This window comes from Caloenas nicobarica, chromosome 21 (assembly GCF_036013445.1).
Source record: "Caloenas nicobarica isolate bCalNic1 chromosome 21, bCalNic1.hap1, whole genome shotgun sequence".
NCBI classification, from domain to species: domain Eukaryota; kingdom Metazoa; phylum Chordata; class Aves; order Columbiformes; family Columbidae; genus Caloenas; species Caloenas nicobarica.
The window spans coordinates 3,135,231-3,158,472 of record NC_088265.1 but is presented as its reverse complement, the minus strand read 5'-3'; the positions used below and the strand labels follow the sequence as shown (position 1 = coordinate 3,158,472).

The following is a 23,242-nucleotide window of genomic DNA, read 5'->3' as shown; positions in this document are numbered from 1 at the left end:
TTTACCTGTGATTTCCAAGAGCTGGGGTCCGACCCACGGAAGATTTCCATCTCTAGACACACACAACCAGTTTGCAACCAGTGCAGCCTGAAAGATCAACTGTACTTGCTGCAAAGTCCTAGAGAAGTCACCTCATATATATGTATATACATGGTTAAACAAAAAGCAAATGAAGGAAATGGAAATTCTGAAGTCCTGCTGAAAGCAGGGTTGAAGTTTTGTGTATAGAAGATTTATAGCTCCATGAGTACCCAGAAATCCTGAAGTGTAAAGGGCAGGGACCAGCGGCTCTGTGCCAGGCGGCTCCTCGGGGCCAAATTCACCCATTCGGTGCAAAGGTGACAAAGACTTGCCCAAAAAATCCCTGCTAACAACTGATTTTCAAAAAAGTACATGCACATCTTATTCTATAACACACTGCGTCCCTAGAGATAAATTTAAGGGCAAAAACCTTCAGTGGGGACAGCGGTGAGTGGAAATATATATTTTTCACAGCAGTGAGACTGGGGAATAATGGGTCTAATCTGGTGTCTGTTAAGACATGCTTGTCTGTTTAAATAGGCATTAGAGGAGGTTTTCCCTCCATTGCCCGCATAATTTCTGGTTTTTAAGGAGAAGAAAGAAGTGCCATGGGAGACCTGGAAGCAGCTCCGATTCGGTCTGATCCGAACCCTGTAAAAGAGCAAACGATGGAGGAAACCTCGAGTCCAGAAAAAGTGCAGGAGTGCAGGACCAAATCTGGCAAATGTAGGTGGGTGTTTTCTGGAGCTGGCACTGCAAGTGTCATCTCCCTTGGTAGAAGAGAATAAAAACATTTTAAGCAGAGTATTTACAGCTTAGTATATAAAATAACTCTACAAAATAGACAGCAGATTTGCAGTCCGGGAATTAGGATCTCACAGTCCAGGATTTATGTTCTGATGCCAAAGTATTGCCTTTATTCCTTACCAAGAGACGTTGAGCCACAGATTTCAAAATACTTGGATTAAATCCTCTATGAGGTTTATAAATTTATTATAGGATTGATTATAATTTTTGCTAACGCACAGTAAACACGTTATCGCTCTTCCTGGTTGCTTGTTTCAGTAAAGTCTGATTATTTATGACCTCTTGCAATATTACAAAGCATTCTTGTTCGCTGTGTCACAATCATATCACTATTTTTTTTTTTGTCCTACTTGTTCAGGATAATCTATGCTATCCTTGGAAGATTCAGGATGACCAACTTCTATGTAAGAGTCTATGTCTTCTGGCAAAATATAAGAACAGTGAGCCTGTCTTGGAGTACCAATGCTCTTCAGAGAGAAACTCTTGTAGGAAACAGCTGAGCAAATACTTTAAAGTATATCCAATTTGAGGAAATTCATATCAGTGAAAAGCACTCTTCTCCATTAAAAAAAACCCCACCAACCAAACAGTGGAATAGCATTCAAAAATTCGGTGATGACATTTCATATTCTCATTACAACACACTTAGATCCAAGCTCTCTGATCGTATAAGCAGGCGATAATATTTTAAAGTCAGATCGTTGCAGAAGGAAATAAGCGATTGTGATGATTTGCACCCTCTGGAACGAGCTACCACCTCTGTGCACGCTACTGCGTGTACATTTGTATTTCTTTTCCTATTTGAAACACCCACTGGCTTGACCAGAAGAAGAAAACGGATATACAGATATCCCATTTTTCAAAGCTATTCACAGAATATACTGTAGATGTCAAAAGAAGCCTTCAGAATGGCTTAAAAACCAAGGCAGATAAGGTTGAAATCTGGAATATTTTGTGGAGAGTAACCCAACTCGCTAAAACTGTACAAGTTTCCTTGCTGCTTTACAAAAAAAAAAAAAAACGCTGTATGAAGGGTTCTTGCAGTCCTAAATGCAAAGAATGAAAAGAAAAAAGTACACTCCCCCAAAGCCTTGAAAATAAAGCATAAACAATCTGTGAAAACCTTCTAAAAATGAGAATGAAAACCAGAAGTTGTTAATTGTGTCTTTTGTTTCTAGATGTCTGGTTTGGGGTAAAGCCCAGGGTAACTCACCTGTTAAGCTGAGCAGGAGGTTGAATTCAAGAACTCGCCTCCAACTCACATTTTTCTAGTTTTCTGTTCTTGGGGCTCCCTGAAATATCAGACCCATTTAAAATATTAAGTTTGGCATAAAACCAGAAACACCCACTAAATCACTTATAAAAATATTGTAGAGAAGCAATGCCAGATCACTGCTTTTCTTTATTTTTCTGATTGTTTGCTTGGGGTTTTAGGATTTGGCAGTGTTGTTTTTTGTTTCTTTGGTTGATTTTTTTTTTTTTTTTTTTACAGCAATCCTACAGGGAAAAAAATACTTTGCAAGGCAACTGATGAATACTTGAGGCAGAACCCCATTCCACCAAAGCCCCCATATACATGAGCTCAAAAATTTGCCTACGGAAAGCCAACGCACGGCTATAAACTGCAAAGCACCCGGCACGCTTGCTGCTCGCTGCGCCGCTCAGAAGCCGAGAGCTGAATTCCCACAGGCTGCTCAAATGCCACTTGCTACATCGTTTGTAGAAAAGATAATAAAATAATGCACCTGTAAATCAAGTTATTTGAGCGCAACCCTGGCTGGCTCTTGCAAGAGAGGAAAAGTAAAGCTGGGGAGGGGGTGTGGGAAGGAAGGACCCTCGTCACTGAAGGTTTGCCAAGTGCTAGGCAAAAAATGAAGGTTTTTTGATTATTTTTTTTCTTTAAATCTTTATCCATGAGTTCATTTTGCAAGGCATAAACCGTACCCAACTTCAATCTACACCAAAATTCTCGGGTGCTGTTTTACCTCCGCCTCTTCTGCAGAACTATCCACAGCTTCGAAATCAAACCTGTGCAGCCCAAACACAGCCCAGACCCAACCAGCAGCATTGGTTTGCACGCCATGCTGCAAACTGTGCTTTGGCCTGGGGGAAAAAAAAAATAAAAAGCAAAGTCAGGGTTGTTTGTTTTCTGGAGATGCCAAAGTGCTTTGGAACCTGTGACTTGGCAGGAGGACGCTTCCTCTTCTGTTAAAGCAAGTAAATATATTTGCATGGGACAACGGATCTGTTGTACCAGAAACCTTAAGGGCGAAGAGCAGCTTGGTTGAAGAAACTGTTCATCTGCCCTGGACAAACATTTTTTCCCCCCGAGATACACAAGCAGTTGCCGGTCCCCACGGCTGGTTCTTGCCAGGACTTCCTCACCCACGGCCACGCTGTTTTCCCCTCGCGAGCCTTTAAAATGCATCTCCTGCAAATTGCCGGATTGAGATGAGGCGAGCGGGGAAGCCGACGTGCTGGCACCCAAAGCAGAGGTGCCTGGGAGAGCGGGAGGTAGAGGAAAGCAAACACACCTGTGCCTATTGTGGCCAGGCAAGCTCAACTCTGCATCCAAAAATAAAGAGTAACGGCAAGAGCAGGCAGAGGAGCAGCACCGATGGGAAGGACGCTGCTCACAGGGGGATCAGCGCCTGTTCCCGTCTAAGGAGAGATCGTGGCTGTTCAAGATCCCCACCAGATCACCCTGTGCAAGCACATCAACAGCTTTCTTAACCTCAAAATCACCTTCCTTGCCTCAAAAGCTGCACATTCATGGAAAGAAAGGACCTTGACACTTCTAGCTGGAGGACGAGCACTTCCAAGGTTGCCTTTAAGATCAGACAAATTTGCTAAACATCCCAACTCCAGGTCAGGCTCTCGCTTTTCTCAGGCACAGCAGGAATGCCCAGAGCTGCCATCCTGTTGAAGCTCATCAGCTTTCACTGAGAGCAGCCACAAAAAGCTTCGTTTGACCCGTTAGTTAGAAGAAATAACTTCTTTTGCATCATTAGTACAAGGTAAAGAAAAGCTCATGATTCATCCAACACAACACAAATACCTTCATCTTCATTAATTTTACTTTCTCCTGCAGTTCTATTTCTGACAACTCTGCACTTCACGGGGCATTTGTATTTGGGCCCTGGACATGCCTAGAGCATGAGAGCAGAGAAGTGAGGTTGAAGATGGCAGCAAAGCTCCTGTTAATTGGGTTTTTTTTTTTCATTTTGAAGAATTTACAATATACTTGGTCTGCACAGACAGGACCAAGTGTTGCCCACCCAGACTCCTGCTCTACCCACGAGGCTGAAGGGCTGGAGGGAGCAGGGAAGGGAGACAGACCAGGACCAACCCTGGCCAACCAGGGACTTCTTAGGGACACTGGTTTCCAAAAAAATCTGCAATAGCTTAAAAAAAACCCAAACAAAACAAAAACCCAACACACAACTACCTGCTTTTGTCCAGGTTTGCCCTACAAAGCTATTCCTCTGTTGGTTTTGGGTACCATAAGCTCAGAAGCCAGGTCGGTCCTTGCAGAAAGGGGCTCTGCTGCTCGGGATATGGGAAGCGTGATCACAACTCAAGGGTGACGTTGCAATGCCAACAAAGAGGAGGGGGTTGACTAGACCCTTGTGTTAGACTCAGACCCCGTAAGGGCTCCCCGGTGGCTTTGTGCCAGGTCTAGGTCCCCATCTTCAACCCAAGGAATGGCAGCTGCAGAAGACCTTCCACGGACCTGCCCCCACCCAGGCACTATGGGGTGGCTGGTGTGCAACGGCTGCTTGCAATCAGGAGGTAAATAACAGCAGAGCTGCGATGGGCATTGGCTTCTCTGCGCTCACGTGGGGAGGTGCTCACCTGCCGGAGTTTTTGGATGCTATTCCTTTAAGGCAGAATAGGTGGAAATGCAGGGCTAGAGGTACGAGGAGTATTTAAAACAGCCCGGCACTGCCAGAGCCCAGTGTCCGGCTGCGGCAGGGAGGCAGGACACTCAGAGAAGGTCCTGGGGTCAGCCACCAGCACCAGCAAAACTAGGAGTGGTCAGTCGAAAAGAAAAAGCAAGAATTCAAAGTAGTCTGCGGAAGTATCTTGGAGTGTAAGTAATGCCTCTTCGTTGTCTGAAATGCAAAATCTTTTGTACCGCTGCTTTGAGATGGGCAAGGAGAAGAATACAAGTCCTGAGACACTTTCAAGGACTTTTCCTCACAGATGTGCAGAGAGAAACAGCAGTTCTGAAAAAGCAGCAAATAGGTGTCCAGGTCCTGCTGGTGGGGAGGCTGATTTATTTTCAAAGAAGGTCAGAAGCATCAGATCAGGCTTATCATGTTTATGTTTTCTTCCCTGCAGTAGATTTTTAATCTTTCCTGTCTGTAAAAAGTTAATTATCATTGCAATATTTGCATTAAGTTTTAACATAGAAGATAAGAAACGCTAGTAAACATTACTGTAGGAATCTAAACTGTTGCAACTCAGCCTGTGGTCATTACAGTCTTTTTGAATCACAGCATGGAGATAATCACAGGGATGCAGATTCTGAAATTTAAGAAGATAACTAAAGCAGTTATGTCCTAAACAAGCTCTGAAGAGCTATCAAGATTGCACAGTTAAAAGAAGGATAAATAGATACTGAAGTGTAAGTGAATGGGATGTGCTGCTGTCACCCATACGTGCCCTGGCACTGTCTGTCCATCCAGCAAATGTCTCTGTACAGACTGGGGCTGTACAGTAAGTGCTGCTGGATCATAGGAAGTTCCTGCTCTTTGCAATACCAATAGTGTTAAAGTAGAATAATAGTTTAATAGTGTTGAAGTTGGTTTCACTTTCCAGCCCAAGAGACAAGAAACAGAAAGTACGAAACAAATGAACCGTGACATTCTTATCTGTAAAGCAACACGTTAGTCTATGGAGCAAATAATAGCTTAAAGGAACCTAAAGTTAGGGCAGCAGCACAATTTTGGCAGGAATTTCAGTCACTGCCATGAGAGCTGTCTTGTTATTCTTTTGCATTTGTTTTCCAGGATATATTGCTCATATAGGACAGTGTGTAACTGACACTTACAAACCTTCTTAGCTACGAGGGTCACAAATACTGCAGAAATTCCTAAAAACTGCTGATTTCTTAGTAAATCCTTATAACCTTCAGTAAGAACTGCCTGGCCGTTTCTGCTCACTGCGTCACCAAATTAGTGCCTAATATTTATTCATTCCATACTATAAAGGAGGCATCGGTTTGGAACGTGAAAATATTTCATTTCTGTATGTGTTTAGGTCAGCTTGATCTTTTGTCTTCGAGTTGATCGCTCATTCATAACTCCATGAAAGTGGAGTGGATTGGTGGCTTTTCCCCATCTCACTACAGCAAATAAAACTCACAGGAAGGCCACCTACACTGTGATCTTGATAGGCAAGATAAAGCTGTAGAGAGCCCCAGTCCTGTGCAGCAAGAAGTCCATTCTGTCCATTTACTCCCTTCTGTAAGTTATTATTTCTCATATATTTGAATAACAGTAAACAGTCTACAAAATAGAAGGACTCCTAGGTTTGAAATACAAATGTGGTGACTAAGTCTTCACGTTTTGTTGATCCAATGGCACGTCCTTGACACTGGTCGCTGTTAAGAGCAATAGTTAATAGCTAATGGGTTGAACCGTGCTGAGCCCTGGCGAGCCGCATTAGGACCGTCCCAATCCCACAGAGCCCAGCCTTGCAGCTGAGTCAGCGGATCTTGGGAACTGAACTCTAGCATTTCATACCCAGCAAGAGCAGCTGCTTGTTCAGGTTTGCATAACTCAGGGGTCGGGTCCTGACCCCTTCCAAATCATTATAAATCTGAAAATACACCACGAGCCACTTTCTACACTAGAGACACTAAAGGCAAGTCCATACAGACAAGAGAGAGTGACCGAGATTTGAGGAGTTCTAACCTCCCCAGAGCTCTATACACAACATTAAAATTTCTCTTTGTCACTCAGCAGAAGCAAAATGCAGTGAAGCTTAAGCTCATGGCAACATACCAAATAAAAACAAATCATCTTATTCACTGTCAAGATGATACTAAGATAACAAAAACATTTAGCTATCATGAGCTGAAAAGCAAAGAAAAAGGTCATTATATTGTAAAGTACATTGTAGTTTTGCCATTTGCACGGCTTTTCGCACCAAACCCACATTGCAGCACATCCACAATCTCACTTGGCCCTAACCAGCAAAGCCCCTTTGGTGCAGCGCACATACACAACAAGCTCTAATGCACCAGCGATACAAAGAAACACAACAAAATCCAACTTATGGAAACACGTTACAAGCTCCAACGAGTTTTTGCCTGTCATTATGGTATATATATATATGGTTGTGCATCTGTATACGAAGGTTGAAATGAAGCCTTGCCTCCACTGCCAGCTCCTGGGAAGATTTCACAAATATATAACAAAGCAGCACTACTTGATGCTTCTGTAGCCCCCTGCAAACATTTGCTGTTCAGTCTCCTCTCTCCTTCCAGCTCCCCTTCCACCTGCAGAAGCCTTAACACAAATCACTTGCACAGATACTTACTCGCACTCCCTTTTATATGAGCTCAGTGGCCTTTTCCACAGAGCTCTGATGTTTAAACCTTGTGCTCTGACTAGAGACAGCAAATCCAGCAGCAAAGTGCTCTTCGAAAGCAAGAAGGGACTAGAGCTCCTTTACCAACAGTTCGATGAAATTCTCCTCCAGCGTCTCGAACAGCTCTTGCTTGTTGCAGAGTGACCAGCAAAGCTCATTTTGTACCATTTCTCTGGGCTAGGAAGTCTCAGTCTCAGAGTGCAACACGGCACAGGTAGCAGAGAAGGGGTTTCAAGCATCCAGCTCAGTGGATCAGCATAGAAATACAGCACAGATATTTACGTAAGCAGTGGCTGTGCTTGCTCGGGCTTGCTATGCATGGCAGCTTTCTTCCTTCGTTCATTCAGTGAGTGGGGGAAGGTTTTAACAACATGAGGAAACAGGACTAGAGGCAACTCAGAGCTGCAGAATTTGCCCATGCTGGCCATGCAAGCGCCCAGGAACTGTTGTTCTTGTGTAGGCACAAGTGCACACGTGTCCTCAGAGACACAAAAATTCCTTCCTGCTCTAACATGCATGTGAAGAGACTGATGCCACCACTTTTGCACGCATCTTTCTGGGCACAGCTGTATCTTTGCTTGAAAAAACAAGGTCTTGGTAACCCTTCCCTACCTGCAAAACGGTGCTGTCTGTAACCCTGAAGTAGCTGATTGCTTTGGGAAGGAATCAGACTAACAGATGATTCAAATTTTGCCAAGAAGTGGAAAGCTGAACTGGGATCCTGCTGGCACTGCAGAGTGAGGGGTGGAGGGCAGCGAGGTGACCATCAGCCAGAGGAGCTGCTGTTAGCAAGGGGCAAATATCAAGGCCCTTTTTGTGCCATGGTGTTTGCTTTCTGCAGAATACGTTATGTTTGTCTTGCTGGCTACTTCTGGGATATGTATGAAAGAGCGTTTTTCATGCTCAGTGAGTTAATTATTAGTCATGGAGAAGTGGCTACTGAGCAATTAAAAATCACAATACGAGGAAGAAAACACAACAGAACACCTTTCATCTTAACACGGAAATAAAAGCCTTTTTCTTCTACTGGGAATTACCCCTAATAAAACTGTGTCACTTGATGCCATGAAATCAAATTCCTCGGAATGTTTATAAAGATTTTCTTTGGCACCTATCGTGTCCTCTAGAACTTGGAGTACGCAGGTAGATCAACAGTCATGCTTGGGAAATGCACATTCCCACCAACGCAGCTCGCAGTGTCCAGCAGCACGCTCAGTTCAGGCGAGATTGGGGTGTTGGGGTGAGACCCATGGGCAGTCGTGCAGCCACACAGACTAGAGCAGAGTTATCAGCTCCCTCTTTCCCATCCTGTTGCTTGATAGAAGTCATCAAATGCTATATTTCTCTCTAGTTCAAGTACCCACAACCCTCATATCCTCTAGGCACAAGGATTATTAGATGACCTGATCATTTAGCTTAATCATTTTGCAAACTATTCAGCAACTCCTATGTCTTTTCCAGGGAATGCAAGAAAAATGATTTTACTGGCATTTGCCTTTTTGCTCGCCTTCCTCCCAGCTGAATCGGCAAACAGCAGATACCTCCCCAAGGCAGCAAGTAAGTGCAACCTGTCTGGGGCAGGTGACTTTAGTAAGGGGGGAGCAGGGCTCAGGGAGTGTCTCTACCCCATCGGTGACCATCACTGCCATGGGACATTTAAGATTAGATGATGCCCAGGGTCCACGCTTGCCTCAGCGCACCCAACCTGCTCAGCAGTCCCATGGGTTCACGTAGCACAGCTGGAATTTAGAGCCAACATGATTTTCTCTTGCAGTCTCGAGCCCCGTGTTTGGACCAGGGCAGGTCTACGGTCTGCTCAATGGCTCCGTGACCGTGAAATGCTTCTACCCTCCCACCCGCGTGAACAGACACGACAGAAAGTATTGGTGCAGGGAATCAGGCAGGAGCTGCAGGACCATTGTCTCCACCAGCGGCTACGCTGCTCCAGGCTACCAAGACAGAATCTCCATCACTGACTACCCAGAGGCAGAAAACTTCCAGATTGACGTCTCCGGGCTCACAGCGGCAGACGCAGGCACCTACCAGTGCGGTATCGGTATCAATGGCAGAGGGCTCTCCCACAGAGTCAGTCTGGATGTTTCTGAAGGTAATTACACTCTTGGGGCTCCTTAAAGTATTGTTTTGTCTGGCTCCTAAAACGTGTGACAGATGTGGGACACAGCTGGGTAGGTCGTGCTCTGACCAGGGGTGGCACATGACCATATAATATAGCAAAGTAGAGAGGAACCCTATGATAAAAAAGAAAACCCTTGAGGTGTCAGGGAGTTGCACAGAGTTACTGCCGGAGCAGGTGGTGGGAACTATGGTCTCTCTATGCACAGGTCCTCATGAAACCGAGGGAGCTGAGCTCTTCTACGTGAAGCTGCACAGCACTTTGACCATGTCCTGCAGCTTCGGGCAGGACAACGAGAGCATGAGGAAATTCTTGTGCAAGATGGAGAAAGACGGCTGCCACGACATCGTCGATAGCCATGGGAACATTGATGGGGACTACACGGGCCGAGTTCTGCTAACAAACGAGGAGTCTCCAGGCTCGTTCAGCATCGTGATAACCCAGATGGACTGGGAAGACTCGGGCTTGTACCTGTGTGGGGCTGGCAAGTATGGGGAGAATGGAGAAACAAAGGAACTGGATGTGCATGTCTATGAGGGTGAGTGAACTATTCCCAGTGTTTTTTCCCTTCATCTCTTTTGAACCATCACTAACACTTCATTTAACAACTTTAATTTCCCTTTGCAGAGTGCTATTATCCTATGCTCTCATCTAGATACTTCTTTCTATTCATTTAACTAGCTGTAAGGGTACTAAACCATCACTAATGAAGCCTGTATCAAGAATTAACTTTCCCGGCAGTGGCTAAGCTATCTTCCCTAGCCTGGCTAGCCCAAAACTCCAGAAGGCAAAGTCAGCCTACCAGTTTGAGACAATCATACTGTCTCTTCCAGTCTTAATTCCTTAAATCTCAAAATGACAGATGCAGAAAGGAGAAGATATGCCCTTCCCCTAGCAAAGGGACTTTGAAATGTCAGTACACAAAGACAACAAGCATACAGAGAATTTGGGAAGAAGAAAGGCCCGACAAACCCTTTAGGGTCGATTCCCAGCAGTGCCAGGACAGTCTCCTACCACCTGCACCCCTGAGCTTTGCCTAGCCTTGCTTTAGACAAAACACCTTTGTTTGATCTGGTAATATTTATTCTCTTGGGAGAGTGCCACACGGGCAAAAGTTAGACGTTCTTAGCTGCTCGTATCATTTTTATCTCTAGAGACGAATGGTCCTCAAGTAAAACCCACAATAATTGGAGTAAAAGGAAGTTCGGTAACTTTTGAATGCCGCTATGAGCCTCGCAAAAGGTCCTCGATGAAGTACTGGTGCAAGTGGAGACAGAACGGGTGCGCTCGGATCATCGACACCACCGGGTACGTGTCGGTCCCGTATGAAGGAAGAGTGGCCATGGTCGACAGCCCGGCTAACAATACGATGACCATCATCCTGAACCAGCTGAAGGACAGTGACAAAGGCTATTACTGGTGCATGACAGACGAGGAGAAGGAGCAGCAATCGTCAACTGAGCTGAAGGTCATAGATGGTACGAGCTCATGGGTTGTCAGTTCTCTGTCTGCTCAGTTGTTGGTGCAAAACAACTCCCTAAGCACCACAAAGGAGCAGGGAAGAGATGTGAGGTCCAACTCTGAACTTCTATGTCATAAGACAATGCATTGTGCCGATTCTCCCACACGCCAGTAGGCTTTAAAATAGAAAAAAAGTTTCAGTTTGATGGGAAAGTATTCACAGAAGTTTCTCAGGAAAGTGTTTCTTAAGTGTTGCAAAAAAAAAAATACCCAGCTTTCACTCAGAGTTGCATATACAGCATCTTTAACATTCATTTAGCAATGTGAGGAGCCCTTTCCCTCAAAGATACATCTCCCAGTTCGCCATCTCTAGCAGCACCACTCCCCGTTGACATCCATTCCCACCACCAAAACCACTAACATCAGCCTTGATGTCCTGTTTGCCCTCGCAGGAGAACCTGGCCTGAAGGGAAAGAAGGAAGTGCAGGCGCAAGTGGGTTCACAGCTGGATTTAACTTGCTCTTACCCGTGCAAGTACTACTCCTACCAGAAATACTGGTGCAAGTGGGGCGGCACCAGCTGCACCCCCATGCCAGCTGCTGACCAGAGGCAGCCGGGGCCAGACGTCACCTGTGACGCTGACAACAAGACAGTTGTCCTGAGCTTTGACTCGGTGGCCAAGACAGACGAAGGGTGGTACTGGTGTGGAGTGAAGCGCGACGGCCTCTTTGGGGAAACCATGGCGGTGCACCTGGAGGTGACCGAAGGTGAGCTCCAAGGAAAAGGCCCCTCCGGGCTGTGACTCGGGCTGAGGGAAAAGTTCTCTCCGTACCCACTAGGTTGCAGCACCTCAAAACAGATGCACCCTCATCCAGGCAGCCTCCCAGGTGCCAAGATCACCCTGGTTTTGCACAACACGTCGTAGATGTTTTCAACCACTCGCTGGTTTCTGCTTCTCCCCGATTCCCACTCAAAAAACCCACCAAAAAACCCACCCCACTAGTCTTAAAATCCCTTCCACACCATTTTTACTTGTAAACCCTATCCTTCCTAATAATTGCTTTGACAATTTGTAGCATCATTTAGATTAACCAACATCTGACACCTCTTAGGTGAAGGACGGCACATAGTTCAGAGACACATCTTGCTCCAGGGAGCTTATTATCTTAATAAAGAGGAAAACAGTGGGGAGCAGGAAAGGAAGGGCTATCACCAACTCCCCTTGGGTGGCAAGGGGCTTAAGTCTCAACTTCAGTGCAGTATTTTGGAATTAAGATGTTTTTCTCAGTAAGGGATATTGTTAGAAGCTGACCATAGAAAAAGTATAGCTCTAGATAACCCCCACACAACTATCTGAAGTGGATAATGGTAAAAATGAAAACAGAGAGAAACATCCTCACTTCACTGTCTTTGGTGGGCAAAGAGCTAGAAATAAAAGCAAACCAAGTATTCAAAATTTGTTCTGGGAATACTAGAGGCAGAACTCAGAAATGCAAGACTTCTCAAAAGTATATAGGCAGAGAGGGACAACTTCAGATTTTTTGCGATAAATTATTTGGAACGAGATCATTTCAGATCTCTAAATCCCATTTTAAAGAGCCTCAGACGTACAGCCAAAACCCACTGAGGTTCCACGGGCACCAAATACACCCAACTAGTTTTTGTGTCAGCATCTCCATGCTGCTGCTCACGCGATTAACCCCCTTTCTTCCCTGGGAAACGCAGGGAGCGGTGCCAGCCGCAGCCTGGACCTCCTGGATGTTGACCAGCCCGGCCCTGCCGAGGTCCCCAGCCCCACCGTAGGTGGTTTTATTCCCCAAGGAAGAGCCTACAGCGATGCCGAAGTGCGAGGTGCAGCTGACTCAGAAAGGTTAGTTCTCTGCAAGCCTCTGTCAATTATCGGTGAAGTTTTTATTAACCTGTTACTGGCACTGTGTTTGCACACTGTGCATGAAGCTTAGCAGAAAAAAAAAAAAAAACCAAAAAAAAAACCAAAAAAACTTGTTCCCAAAGAACTCAGCTCAAAACAGCAGACGAAAAGCAGCAAAAGGCAAGATGACTTGAATTTTATCTCTAGCCCGAGTAAGAAAATACAGTCCCAGAAGGCAATGACTAGAGATTCCAGATACAGAAAAACTAATTGAAAATAATTCTGTCAAGATTAGAGAGCCTTCCTTCCCTCATTCATACCCAAGCTGCTGATGCAGCTGTTTCGGCACAACCTCTGTCCTACACTTTTATTTATCCCCTGTGACATGCTGGGTTCCAGTTCGTTATTGGAATTGCATCACACTCACTCAGATTTACCATCCTATACAGTTTTTAGACTGCCGGACATTCACATACGTTACTCAGTCTTGAATGATTTAAAAAAAAAAAAAATGCATTTCACAGCTTGGTGATATATTTTTGCCTCCATTCCAGCTCTGATCAACGCCAGGGCCCCAGTACGCTTCCTTTAGCCCTGGGCATTGTTGGTGCCGTGATCCTGGTCCTCGTGGCAGCTTTTGCCATTTTTAAATACAGACAGTTGAAGAGATCTGGTGAGTCCCTGCCTTTTCTAGTCTCTCGAGAAACGTCGGCAATATGAAGATGAAGGCAATACCCTGTGCATGCTGCCATCTCTGCTGGGCTGAGCTGCTCCCCTGGTCCCCCCGCCACACCAAGGGGAGAGGAGGGACCCAATCTGTGCCACTGTCCCCATCCATGTGGCTCCAACACCCAGCAAACAGGGTGCCTGGGCTGAGACGGAGCCCACCCCTCCGCGGGCTTCGCACGTTGCATTGCACGGTGTCTCCTTGCACCAAGGCCATCCAGAGGCCGATGTGCTTGCACCGACCCTGAGCAAGGGTGCAAGGTACTTACGTCCTTCCCTCTCAACAGACCTGGTGTCCGTCGGGAGCTACAGGACGAACATCAGCATGTCGGACTTCGAAAGCGTGAAGGAGTACAGCACGAGCAATAATGCCTGCGTGAAAGAGACCCAGGAGACTCAGATCGGAGGGGACGGTACGTGCTGACCGAGGGACTTGTTCTCCATCTCCAGAACATGGGGTGCCAGGGATGGGTTTGCAGAAGGACCCTACAAAAGGTGCACATGCCCAGGGATGGTCCCCCCACCCTAACGCCTGCCTCCCTATTTTCTCTCCCTGTAGAGCTCATCACCACTGCGGCTACCCCGGAAAGTGCTGCCGAGATAAAAAAAGCGAAAAGGGTAAGAGGAGGCAGGAGAAAGGCCACTGATCTGGGAGACACCACCACAGCCCTCCAGCCTCTGCCAAAGGACCTATCCCCCTCCCAGGGGCCTTATTTACACCCAGGTGCTCTCCATGTACCTGGATCTGGCCACCTGCAGCAGATCAGCCTCCGTGGGGGGGACCTTAACCCTTTCCTGACACCACGTTTTAGCAGAGGTAATAATGCAGTGTACCAAGTCAGCCCCAGGTATAGAATCGTAGAATAGTTTGGGCTGGAAGGGACCTTCAAAGGGAAGATCATGACCAAGTGGCACCACTCAGCAGTAGCCAAAGGTGCCAGATGCAAACCTTTCTTTTAAAAAGTCCCTAACCAAAGGCAATAAGTGGGTGTTGTAAGTGCCAAAAGCTGAGCTGGAGCAATTTAAGGAAACTCTCAGGAAAGCAGTAAAACCCAGCGGCTTTAGGACAGGTGAGCTGGGTGCTGACACATGGCGACAGACATGTCACAGAGTCCCAAACCTGCAAATATTTGGAGTCTTCCTCGGGGTTAAGCAAAAGCACGATGCTCTCGTGACCTGCCATATTGTCCCACTTGTCCAGTCTGCCCGTGTCATCCTGAGAATCTCATGGCCCTGTTAATGCTGTCCTTTCCCCTGCCACTTGCTGCTGTCTGTCCCTGCGCCCCGACAGTGTCCTTCTGTCCTTCCCCAGAGCTCCAAGGAGGATGCTGACCTCGCCTACTCCACCTACCTCCTCACCTCCAACACCATCGCACAGGGCGGCTTCGGGGGGGACAGCGCTGTCCCTGACATGTCCCCCCCGAAATGGGAGGGCCAGATCTGAAGGTGAGGGTCCGAGACACGGCAGCAACTGGAACTGGCTCTACCTTGAGGATCAGAGCAAGACGTCAGCAAGCAGCACCGTTTATTGCTACCACGATTTGCTATAGCTTGACCTTTTTTTTTTTTTTTTTTTGCTTAAACTCAGCTTCGAGCAGTGATTTAGGAGGAATCGTTTGATGCCAAATAGGGTGACTGGGCTGGAAACACAGGTCTGAGCGAGCAGGTCAGACTGGGAAACATTAGGGGCTCCGGTGGCTTAGCCCAGTGACAGCCCCAGCCCCACCAGTGCCCTTCCAACATGGGGGGCTCTCAAAAGCCAGAAGGAGCATTTAAAAAAAAAAAAAAATCTCATCTTTCTTTTAAAGGCAGCTGGAAAACCCTTTAGAACAATGATTCGCGCTTTTGATTCGTCTTAGCTTTCTCGCCCAGAGGGCAGTACCTGCAGACCAGACATGGTCTGAAGTGTTTTTATGCAGAAGCAATAAAGAATTACCACTGGCTTTCAGCAGACCAGAGGGACTTGAAGTTAGTGGGAGGGTATGGGGAAAGTGCACCCAAAAAGGTGCAGTAAGGGTGCATTTGGCCGGGGGGCTTTCTCCTCCTCTTACTGCAGCATTACAGCGTCGCATCAGGTGTTGAAAATGGCACAGGACAGCAAAAGAAACCCACAATTAATGGAGATAAACAGGCAATATTACAAGTAGTGTTTCTCACATGCATTTTCATCAACGGCAGGAACTGATCACAGCATGAACATAATTAGTATGACAACCTATCAGCAGCCTGTATAGCTGATTAGGCAATAGGCAGCAGCGTTCACTGTATCCATTTGCATAGTACAGACTAAACTCCCCAGAGCAGCTGAACCAACCATTTCTCATTTCTGACTTGGAGGTGGAACAACTGAGCCCAATCCGTGCTCCTGTGCAACAGAGAGTGGTCTTGGAAACCCACACTTTGCTTAATAAACCCGAGCCACACATCACTCACACATTTTCCCTGGCCGACTTCATGTTTAACCAGGTGGAAACGAGAATGACTGCAATTAAATGTTGTCTCTTGGTCTTATTTTTGAGTGTGGATGACTAAACAGAGAAAAGTCATTTACTGATGTGTGGATTTCCAAATGGCAGCACAAAACTGTTGCCTGTCGGTTAGAAATGGGTACAGAAAGCCGAATACCCCTCAGATAAAGCAATGTAGGAAGCAGCAAGGATGAAGAAGTTGTGATAAAGCAGAGAAGCAGTTTTCTCAGAATACCGGGAATGGGGTGGGCTGATACCTGTCTGGCGAAGAGAGTGGCTGGGGGGGTGTCCGACAGGGCCAGGGCCGTTCAGGACAAAAGAGGCAGAAACTGCAAAGATAAATTCAAATTCCTGAGCCTGTGTTGGTTACATGCAGCTCTGATAGCAAAGCATAACATATAAAGAATGAGGAGCATCACCCAGGCTAGAGCCTGAGCTGACAGTCTTAGAGTAACACCACAAGTCTTTTTCTATTTTAGTAAAATATTAGCTACATTTTGAAATGAAAACAGTACGGCAGCTCAGCAAAGTGTCGGGTGATGGCTGTTTGTGTTAGCCTGCAAATACTGAGTTTTCATCAAGGATAAAAAACCCAAATTATTCCGGAATCGTGGACCTCCTCACAACAAGCGCAGAGGTGAGCTTGGCTCCCCGTGAACAGGAGGGCAGCAGCTCCAACAGTATTTGTGTTTTCAGGGCTCCTCTCTCATCCACATCACAATAGTCAGCACCTTACTGATGGCAAGGCCAGGACCAAAAATGTCTCATCTGCCTCTTGTCCTGCGCCGCATCCCCTCGGCAGCACCGTGGGAAGGGGCTGGGATATCGGAAAAGGCGCGGAGGGGCCAGGACAGGTCTGCGCCCGCCCGCGGTTGCTGGAATCGTTCTGGTGCAATAAGGAAGGCGTGCGCTTGGGAAGCATCCCCAGTGGGGGCGAGCAGTCGTAAAGCCGCAGGAGAAGGTTTGACAGGTTCCGAGAGGAGAAAACCCCTTTGCAAATCCGCTTCCTCCTCAGCCTGCCTGCTGGCATCCTGGTTTCAGCTCCGCTCCTCCTGGGAGCAGCGAGGATGAGTTAAACCACAGCCAGGAGAGGTGCAGAGGGTGAGAAACGTGGGCGGGCTGAGCCCACAGCTCCCGCTGCTTCCCACCGCTGGCGTTTCCACCTGGCACCTCGTTTCCAAAGGGACATGTCCCTGGGCTGCTGCAGCAGGTGGAAAAGTGTCGACTTGGCCATGAAAGCAGTAAGACACGCATGGATGGAGGCATGCAACCCTCCACACAGGGTACAAAATCAATTAAATCTGATCACTAGTAATAATTGTGACAGCGTAAGCTGACGATGTAGAGTAAACCTCACGCTGGTCACTCAAGCTGTGATGCAGAGCCCACCATAATCAATGCACCGGTCCGTGAGGATCTCGCCAGGCAGCTCTATCTCCTTCACCAGAGTTTGGCAAACGTAGTCTGTGACGAGTTGTGGTATCTCATTGCATCACTTCTTTGTTCCTAATGTGGTTTTTAATTTTTTTTTTTTAACAGAAAACCGTGGTACATGCAAGACATGTAACTCTTAAATGGTTGATTTCAGGGATGATGGTGTTGAAAGATCAGCTTTCGTGAACCCTGACAGAGCGTGGAGGGGTGCGTTCACCCGTTCGTGCCCTGGCACCAGGACAAGCGAAAGTTACGCTGCAAAAACCCATGAGAAAGCAAATTAAGCGAATTAAAGCCCTGGGAAGTTTTCCTTCAGCATAAGCAAATATTTCAGGAAAGATCATGAGCAATCAAGGAGATTTTTCCTTTAGAAGTGAATCACCAAATCCCGCTCAGCATGAAGCAAACACATATGCTCTATAGGCAAATGCTGGTGAGCTCATCCAGCCAGGTCTCCAACTGGGTTGTTCTGGGAAGGGACAAGGAGTCTCCTCCTCTTCGGCACCCGATGAAAGGCACAGTGCCCACCAGACTGACACAAGGCTCTGGTGATGCCCACATGCTGCTGGAAGTCTTGTGATGGGGATGAAACCGAAACAGTAACTAGCTCCTTCTCCAAGACATGAGCAGCTTATTCCATAATAGCAAAAATCCTGTTGAAGAGCCTCTTTTGCAGCTAAAATCTTCCCTGTGTCGCATCTGTAGCATCATTAGAAATTGTCTGAGCTGGGAGCAACCAGACCCGCCTCCATCCCAGTTGCTGAGTCTTGCCCATGGGCAGGAAAGGGAGAGCTGGAGAGTGTTGGGCTGTCCCAAGGTTGTCCCCTTGCTCAGCTTAGGTGTTGCCTAGAGCAAAATGCACCAAGCCAGAGATCTACCCTCCAGTTTTAATCCAGGTTTATGTCTAATGAATGCAGCAGTAAGACTTTAGCACTTGAAATATCAGGACTAGAGTGCTACCAGGGACGTAAACATTCGTCTGCTCTCCAAGCAGCGTGTGCTAATAAGCAGCATAACACCTTCCAGCTGCTTGGAGAGATAATCTGGGTGGTCTTGGTTCATTTACTAACACATGAGTCCTCTGCCATTGTTAGATACTGCAGCAATATGTGTATTAACACCTTGTCGGAAAACACAGTGGAAAAGGGATTTAGAGCATGCAGAACCAGCAGGTACCACCAATGTATGTGCAGCCATTGGTGGCTAAAAGAGCCCAAAAGGGGTGAAAACAGACCAAAGTTATACATTACGCACAATAAAAATGGTCTCGTGGACAAGCTGGGGTGATTCAGTGTCTTTCAGGTCTAAATTTTGGTCTCCCTGGTATGTGAGGAATGATGCATCATCTCTGCGATGCCACCGCTACCAGGAGTGACAATATCTGCTGTGAAAGGGCACCACGGTGAATTCAGAAAGTTGCACCAACAAGAAACACAAAATTCCTCAGAATTTTGACACTTTCAAGTGGGGTTTATTTACAGTAATTGCAAGAGATTTCCACACAGCTTACTACTGTCAGTAAATTACACAATACATACAAAACCCTTTTTCTATTCAGCAACCACATATCTTGCATGGAAAATTTACAGATAAGGCAGAAAATATCATCTCAAAAAGAAACAGATTTCTAAGGCCTGACTCACCTGCCAGGACCTGTTCTTGGAGGCGTTTCCCACCCTGTGCTCCTCAATTCAGCCAGAGCAATCAGCAGCAGCGCCCACCTAAGACTGAGCCCAAATTTATGAGCACTGCTCTGCAGCGTTAACTACACCAGAGTAGTTCCAGCAGGCACTCAGCAGCCATGAATATACATTCCCTATAGAAAAATTGTATAATTTGAACAGTACTTTTATTAAATGATCATAGCTTATGTCTGCTAGCAATAGAGAACCTTTTAGATATCCCCTTGGAGAGCACCCTTGGGTGGAAGTCAGCTAAGCGAGGGTCGCGCCAGTTTGATCGGTATTTCCATCTTAATGCAAGATTGATGCATCCACCCATGTACCTGGTTAGCAAAACAATCAGTGCTGGATCAAACACAGCTGAGAAACTGCACTGATACAGCACATTATTTTCTCATTCATGACTGGTGTTCACAATGTCCCAGCAGTTCGTTAGCGGGTCGTTAACAGCTTCTGCTCTCTAAGGAGATTTCTCCATCCAGTCTAGTAGGATGTCCAGCTCACCCAGGGATTTAATTGCTGCAGATGTGACATCCAGCTGAAATGATATAAAGAACAAGTTGTGAGCAAAGATGGAGCGTACGACCCACTCTAAAGAGAATCTGAGTAGCTGTGTTAATTACTAAACTTAGTTATCAACTTACCCCTTTGTAGTTGGCAAGTATTTGCTTAAATTTCTCGGTGGATTCCTGTCCACACATGCACTTATTTTGCTCATGCTAAAAAATAAGATAGAGTTCATTAGTTTGGGGGGTTATTTTTTAAAAATAAGATATAGGTTTCTAATTATGCTGGAAATCACTGTATAGACTGAGACTCCGTTAAACTCTGGAAAAAGCTGCAATTAGACTTCAGTTAAGAACAGGGTTGACTTCAATGGACAGAGGGACAGGATGAATGTAATTCTCGAAAACTAAGGTGGGAACTGGCTGATGAGTGGGCAGGTATTAAAAAATCTCTCAGCGGAGATATGCGCTCTTGTTAAAAACATTTTATAAATAAAGATTTTGTAATTTTAAGTTTATTTATATGCCAAATACTATATTCATATACCAAATACTAACAGAGGAAACTAAACTCTAGCAATTCCCAAGACTTACACACTGCGCGAGTGTCCTCTTCACGCCGAGGAAGGAATTGGCTATGCTGCTGATTTTTCGGTTGACATATGAATCCTCGGTCTTGCAGTGTTTGAAGACTTTGTCCACGTAGAAGTTGGAAAGGTGATGGGCAATGCAGCATCTGTCTGAAGACTTAAGGAATACATTCATTTTTAAAAGATCTTCCAAAGTGCCATAAACCTGTAGTTACCAACCTTTCTGCCCCTCTCTAGAATGAAACCATCTCTACCAGCAAGCACGCTAGCTGAGCACAGACAGATGTTTTGACTCATACAAAGCTTTTCCAGTGATGCTTGATGTAAACTGATAATATAAATAAGAAATTATTTTAGACTGATTTTCCAGGAGATCCACCCTCAGCAAGTCCTAGTCAGCAAAATAAATTGCTGATTTTGTAGCTGGGTATTATAGGCCAAGACCTGAAGCAGTGGCCAATGTCTAGTGCCTTAGAGTGTAAGAGAGCTGCAAAATATTTATAATATATTTCACATTCGCCTGCTTTTGTATTCTTCAGTAACTTTCCATCCAAATCCTGATTCGCCTCACTCTGCCTCCACCAACCGAGGCAGTGGGGAGCCACAGCTAAAGCCCCTGGAACTGGAGCATCACATACAACAACAGAAATCTCTGCCAGCCGTTTCTAGAAAGCCAGTCAGGGTGAAAATCCGGTGCAGGAACCGGGACACCCACTTCTTTTCGCGTACGTGATCCGCATCACTTTATCCTCCCTGATCTGCTCAGTGTCTGCGTTTCGCAGGAACTTAGCAGCAGTCACGGTATTGAACAACATCCCCAAACGCCCTGAGCTGGTGCACCCCGCGGGTGGTGTTAGGATGCTAGCTGGTCGGAATTATTCAGAATAAAAGTGGAGACAGGGTGAGGACACCTACCTTCACCTTGTGCAGAGAGTGTGGGTGCGACAAGATGCTGAGGGTCCTGATGGGGTCCCTGGCTTGCTGCGGGGGACAAGACGGAGATGGTGACACACGCCCCAGCTCAGGAGGGGCCACTAAAGAGCATCCCCAGCTCCACAAGAACCCGGAGCAAATACTTACGACATTGGCTTTAATTGCGGTGAAACCAGACCGAATCTCAGTCATGCTCATTGAAACTCTGCAGGGTCCGAAGTGGAAGATTTTGTTCCCAGCCGTTGGCATCAGATTCATCCAGCACATGGTGGAGAAGAGGCAGAGGAACAAGGGGGATCCCTTCATGCTGCTGTGGGATGCAAACACAGCTCGATGTCTGGGAGACCTGGTCAAGGAAGACGATATTACCTCGCTATGTTTCCTAAATAACACAGCTGAGATGCTTATGAAAATATATGTATTATATATAGCACCTGTACATGTACATGTGTATTAAAAAAATCACACTGACTAGTATCTCTTACCCGTTTCTTTTTCACTCCTCATATGCAAGAGCAAAAATCAAATAAACCCAAATATTTAACAGAAGATCCCCAAAGAGGGAAAAAAACCCAAACAAAAACCACAAAAAACCCTCCCCCAAACAAACAAAAACGCCAAATCAAACAGAAAAGAAAAATAAATAAAATACCAATAAGAGATTGCATGTAAATACATAAAGCTCTTCTGAAAAATTTTCATCTGAAAAATAAATGCAGATAAATTAGATTTTTAAAAGTCTACAACTCAGGAGCAGCACAAGGTAACTGTGACTGAAAGCAGCACATCCCAAAGTCTGATCACAAAAGAAAATGCTTTCCCTCAGAAAGAGTGGACTTCAACTCCAAGTTCTGTTAGCACTGAAAACTGAGGTTATCAATGAAAAAAAAGCCCTTTCAGAGACACATTATAGGAGTAGAAGGAAACAAGCACAAGCACATAGAGCAAAAGGATAAAGATCAGTATTTGACCTTGTTCTTTGATGTGGGTTCCCCTGTCTCGCCGATGTCTGACCTGAAGAGCTCCGAAGAACGCATTTTTATCCAGGTAGCGGGAGGAAATAACTCGGATTAACTTTTGGGATTTTTCTTTTGCTTTCCCCAGCATGTATTTCCCTTTGCAATTTACTGACTTAATGAGCTAGTGAAAGGGACCAAATCTCTCACCCACACGTGCTTCCCTCACCCACGGAGGCGGGAAATCTTGGCATTGCTGCATCATTTTTTCATTCGGGAAGAAGGACATGACCAAAAAGAGGGACCGTTGTGGGCGTTACATCCCCAAAATGCCAAAATACCAATTCCCAGCTCATCACAGAGATGTTGGGATGCAAGAAGCTGAGCAGCATCACCCCCCTGGGATGCCCATGGTCCCAATACCCCAAGGTGAGAGAGTTTCTGGCCATAGATCAAGGCGCATTGGTAAAAGTAGCGTGACTCAGAAAGCTGGCAACACCTTTCTCCATCACTGTCCTGGCACATGGAGCCTTCACGTGCCAGGGTCAGGGGACTCACTTCTCAGGCTTGCTCCTCAGGTGGGCGGACACTTCTCTCCTTTAGCACATCCCTGGTGTTTGGAGACCAGAGATGCTCAGGTACGAGCGGGCAGGGCTTGGGGGTGACTTATGTGATCATCATGCACAATCCAAACATATCGCCCTGCAGAAAGGCAGAAAATTCACTCAAACATTTAAAAACCCGCCAGCTCAGTGGCAGCAGGGAAGTTTTACCCACGAGCAAAGACTTTGACTGCAAGGTCTAGAATTACCCTGCCACAAGCATCAGCTGCTGAGCAAAACTGGCACAGCCAAGGCCCTTGAGCGGACCAGGCATGTTTTCATAGCAACATTTCAGATCCAGACTGTCACCAGGGAACCGGGGTTTGCCAGCTGGGATATGCTGTCACATGAATATGGCTGTACTGGTCCAAAACCCAGGCTGGTTCACCATGCTGTTGACTCCGAGCCTGGTTTGGTTGTTTCCGTGACCCCTCGGGAGATAGCTAAGTCCA

General features: G+C 46.2%; 2 protein-coding genes across 2 annotated transcripts; one reads left to right on the top strand and one right to left on the bottom strand.

Annotated features, from left to right (window-relative positions):
• The first annotated feature begins 8,903 nt into the window (after positions 1–8,903).
• On the top strand, positions 8,904–15,368 carry LOC135997161 (polymeric immunoglobulin receptor-like). The gene is made up of 10 exons (XM_065649638.1): positions 8,904–8,989; positions 9,210–9,535; positions 9,771–10,100; positions 10,717–11,040; positions 11,476–11,790; positions 12,749–12,893; positions 13,448–13,566; positions 13,907–14,032; positions 14,179–14,237; positions 14,932–15,368. The coding sequence occupies exons 1-10, from the start codon at positions 8,904–8,906 to the stop codon at positions 15,061–15,063; spliced, it is 1,962 nt and encodes a 653-aa protein (XP_065505710.1). The 3' UTR covers positions 15,064–15,368.
• Positions 15,369–19,663: 4,295 nt separating this feature from the next.
• On the bottom strand, positions 19,664–22,829 carry LOC135997222 (interleukin-20-like). The gene is made up of 6 exons (XM_065649718.1): positions 22,747–22,829; positions 21,380–21,578; positions 21,215–21,280; positions 20,304–20,456; positions 19,848–19,922; positions 19,664–19,741 (listed from the first exon to the last, which is right to left on the bottom strand). Exons 2-6 carry the CDS (start codon positions 21,536–21,538, stop codon positions 19,664–19,666), a joined length of 531 nt encoding a protein of 176 aa, XP_065505790.1. The 5' UTR covers positions 21,539–21,578; positions 22,747–22,829.
• Positions 22,830–23,242: the final 413 nt, after the last annotated feature.

What these genes read in the sequence shown, in the direction of transcription:
- LOC135997161 (XM_065649638.1), top strand. Translation starts at nt 8,904, where the DNA reads ATGATTTTACTGGCATTTGCCTTTTTGCTCGCCTTCCTCCCAGCTGAA. An exon ending in CTCCCCAAGGCAGCAAGTAA is followed by an intron (nt 8,990 to 9,209) that starts GTGCAACCTGTC and finishes TGCAGTCTCGAG; the next exon opens with CCCCGTGTTTGGACCAGGGC. An exon ending in AGATAAAAAAAGCGAAAAGG is followed by an intron (nt 14,238 to 14,931) that starts GTAAGAGGAGGC and finishes GTCCTTCCCCAG; the next exon opens with AGCTCCAAGGAGGATGCTGA.
- LOC135997222 (XM_065649718.1), bottom strand. Translation starts at nt 21,538, where the DNA reads ATGAAGGGATCCCCCTTGTTCCTCTGCCTCTTCTCCACCATGTGCTGG. An exon ending in CCGCAATTAAAGCCAATGTC is followed by an intron (nt 21,281 to 21,379) that starts GTAAGTATTTGC and finishes TGTCCCCCGCAG; the next exon opens with CAAGCCAGGGACCCCATCAG. An exon ending in ACTCTCTGCACAAGGTGAAG is followed by an intron (nt 20,457 to 21,214) that starts GTAGGTGTCCTC and finishes GTATTCCTTAAG; the next exon opens with TCTTCAGACAGATGCTGCAT.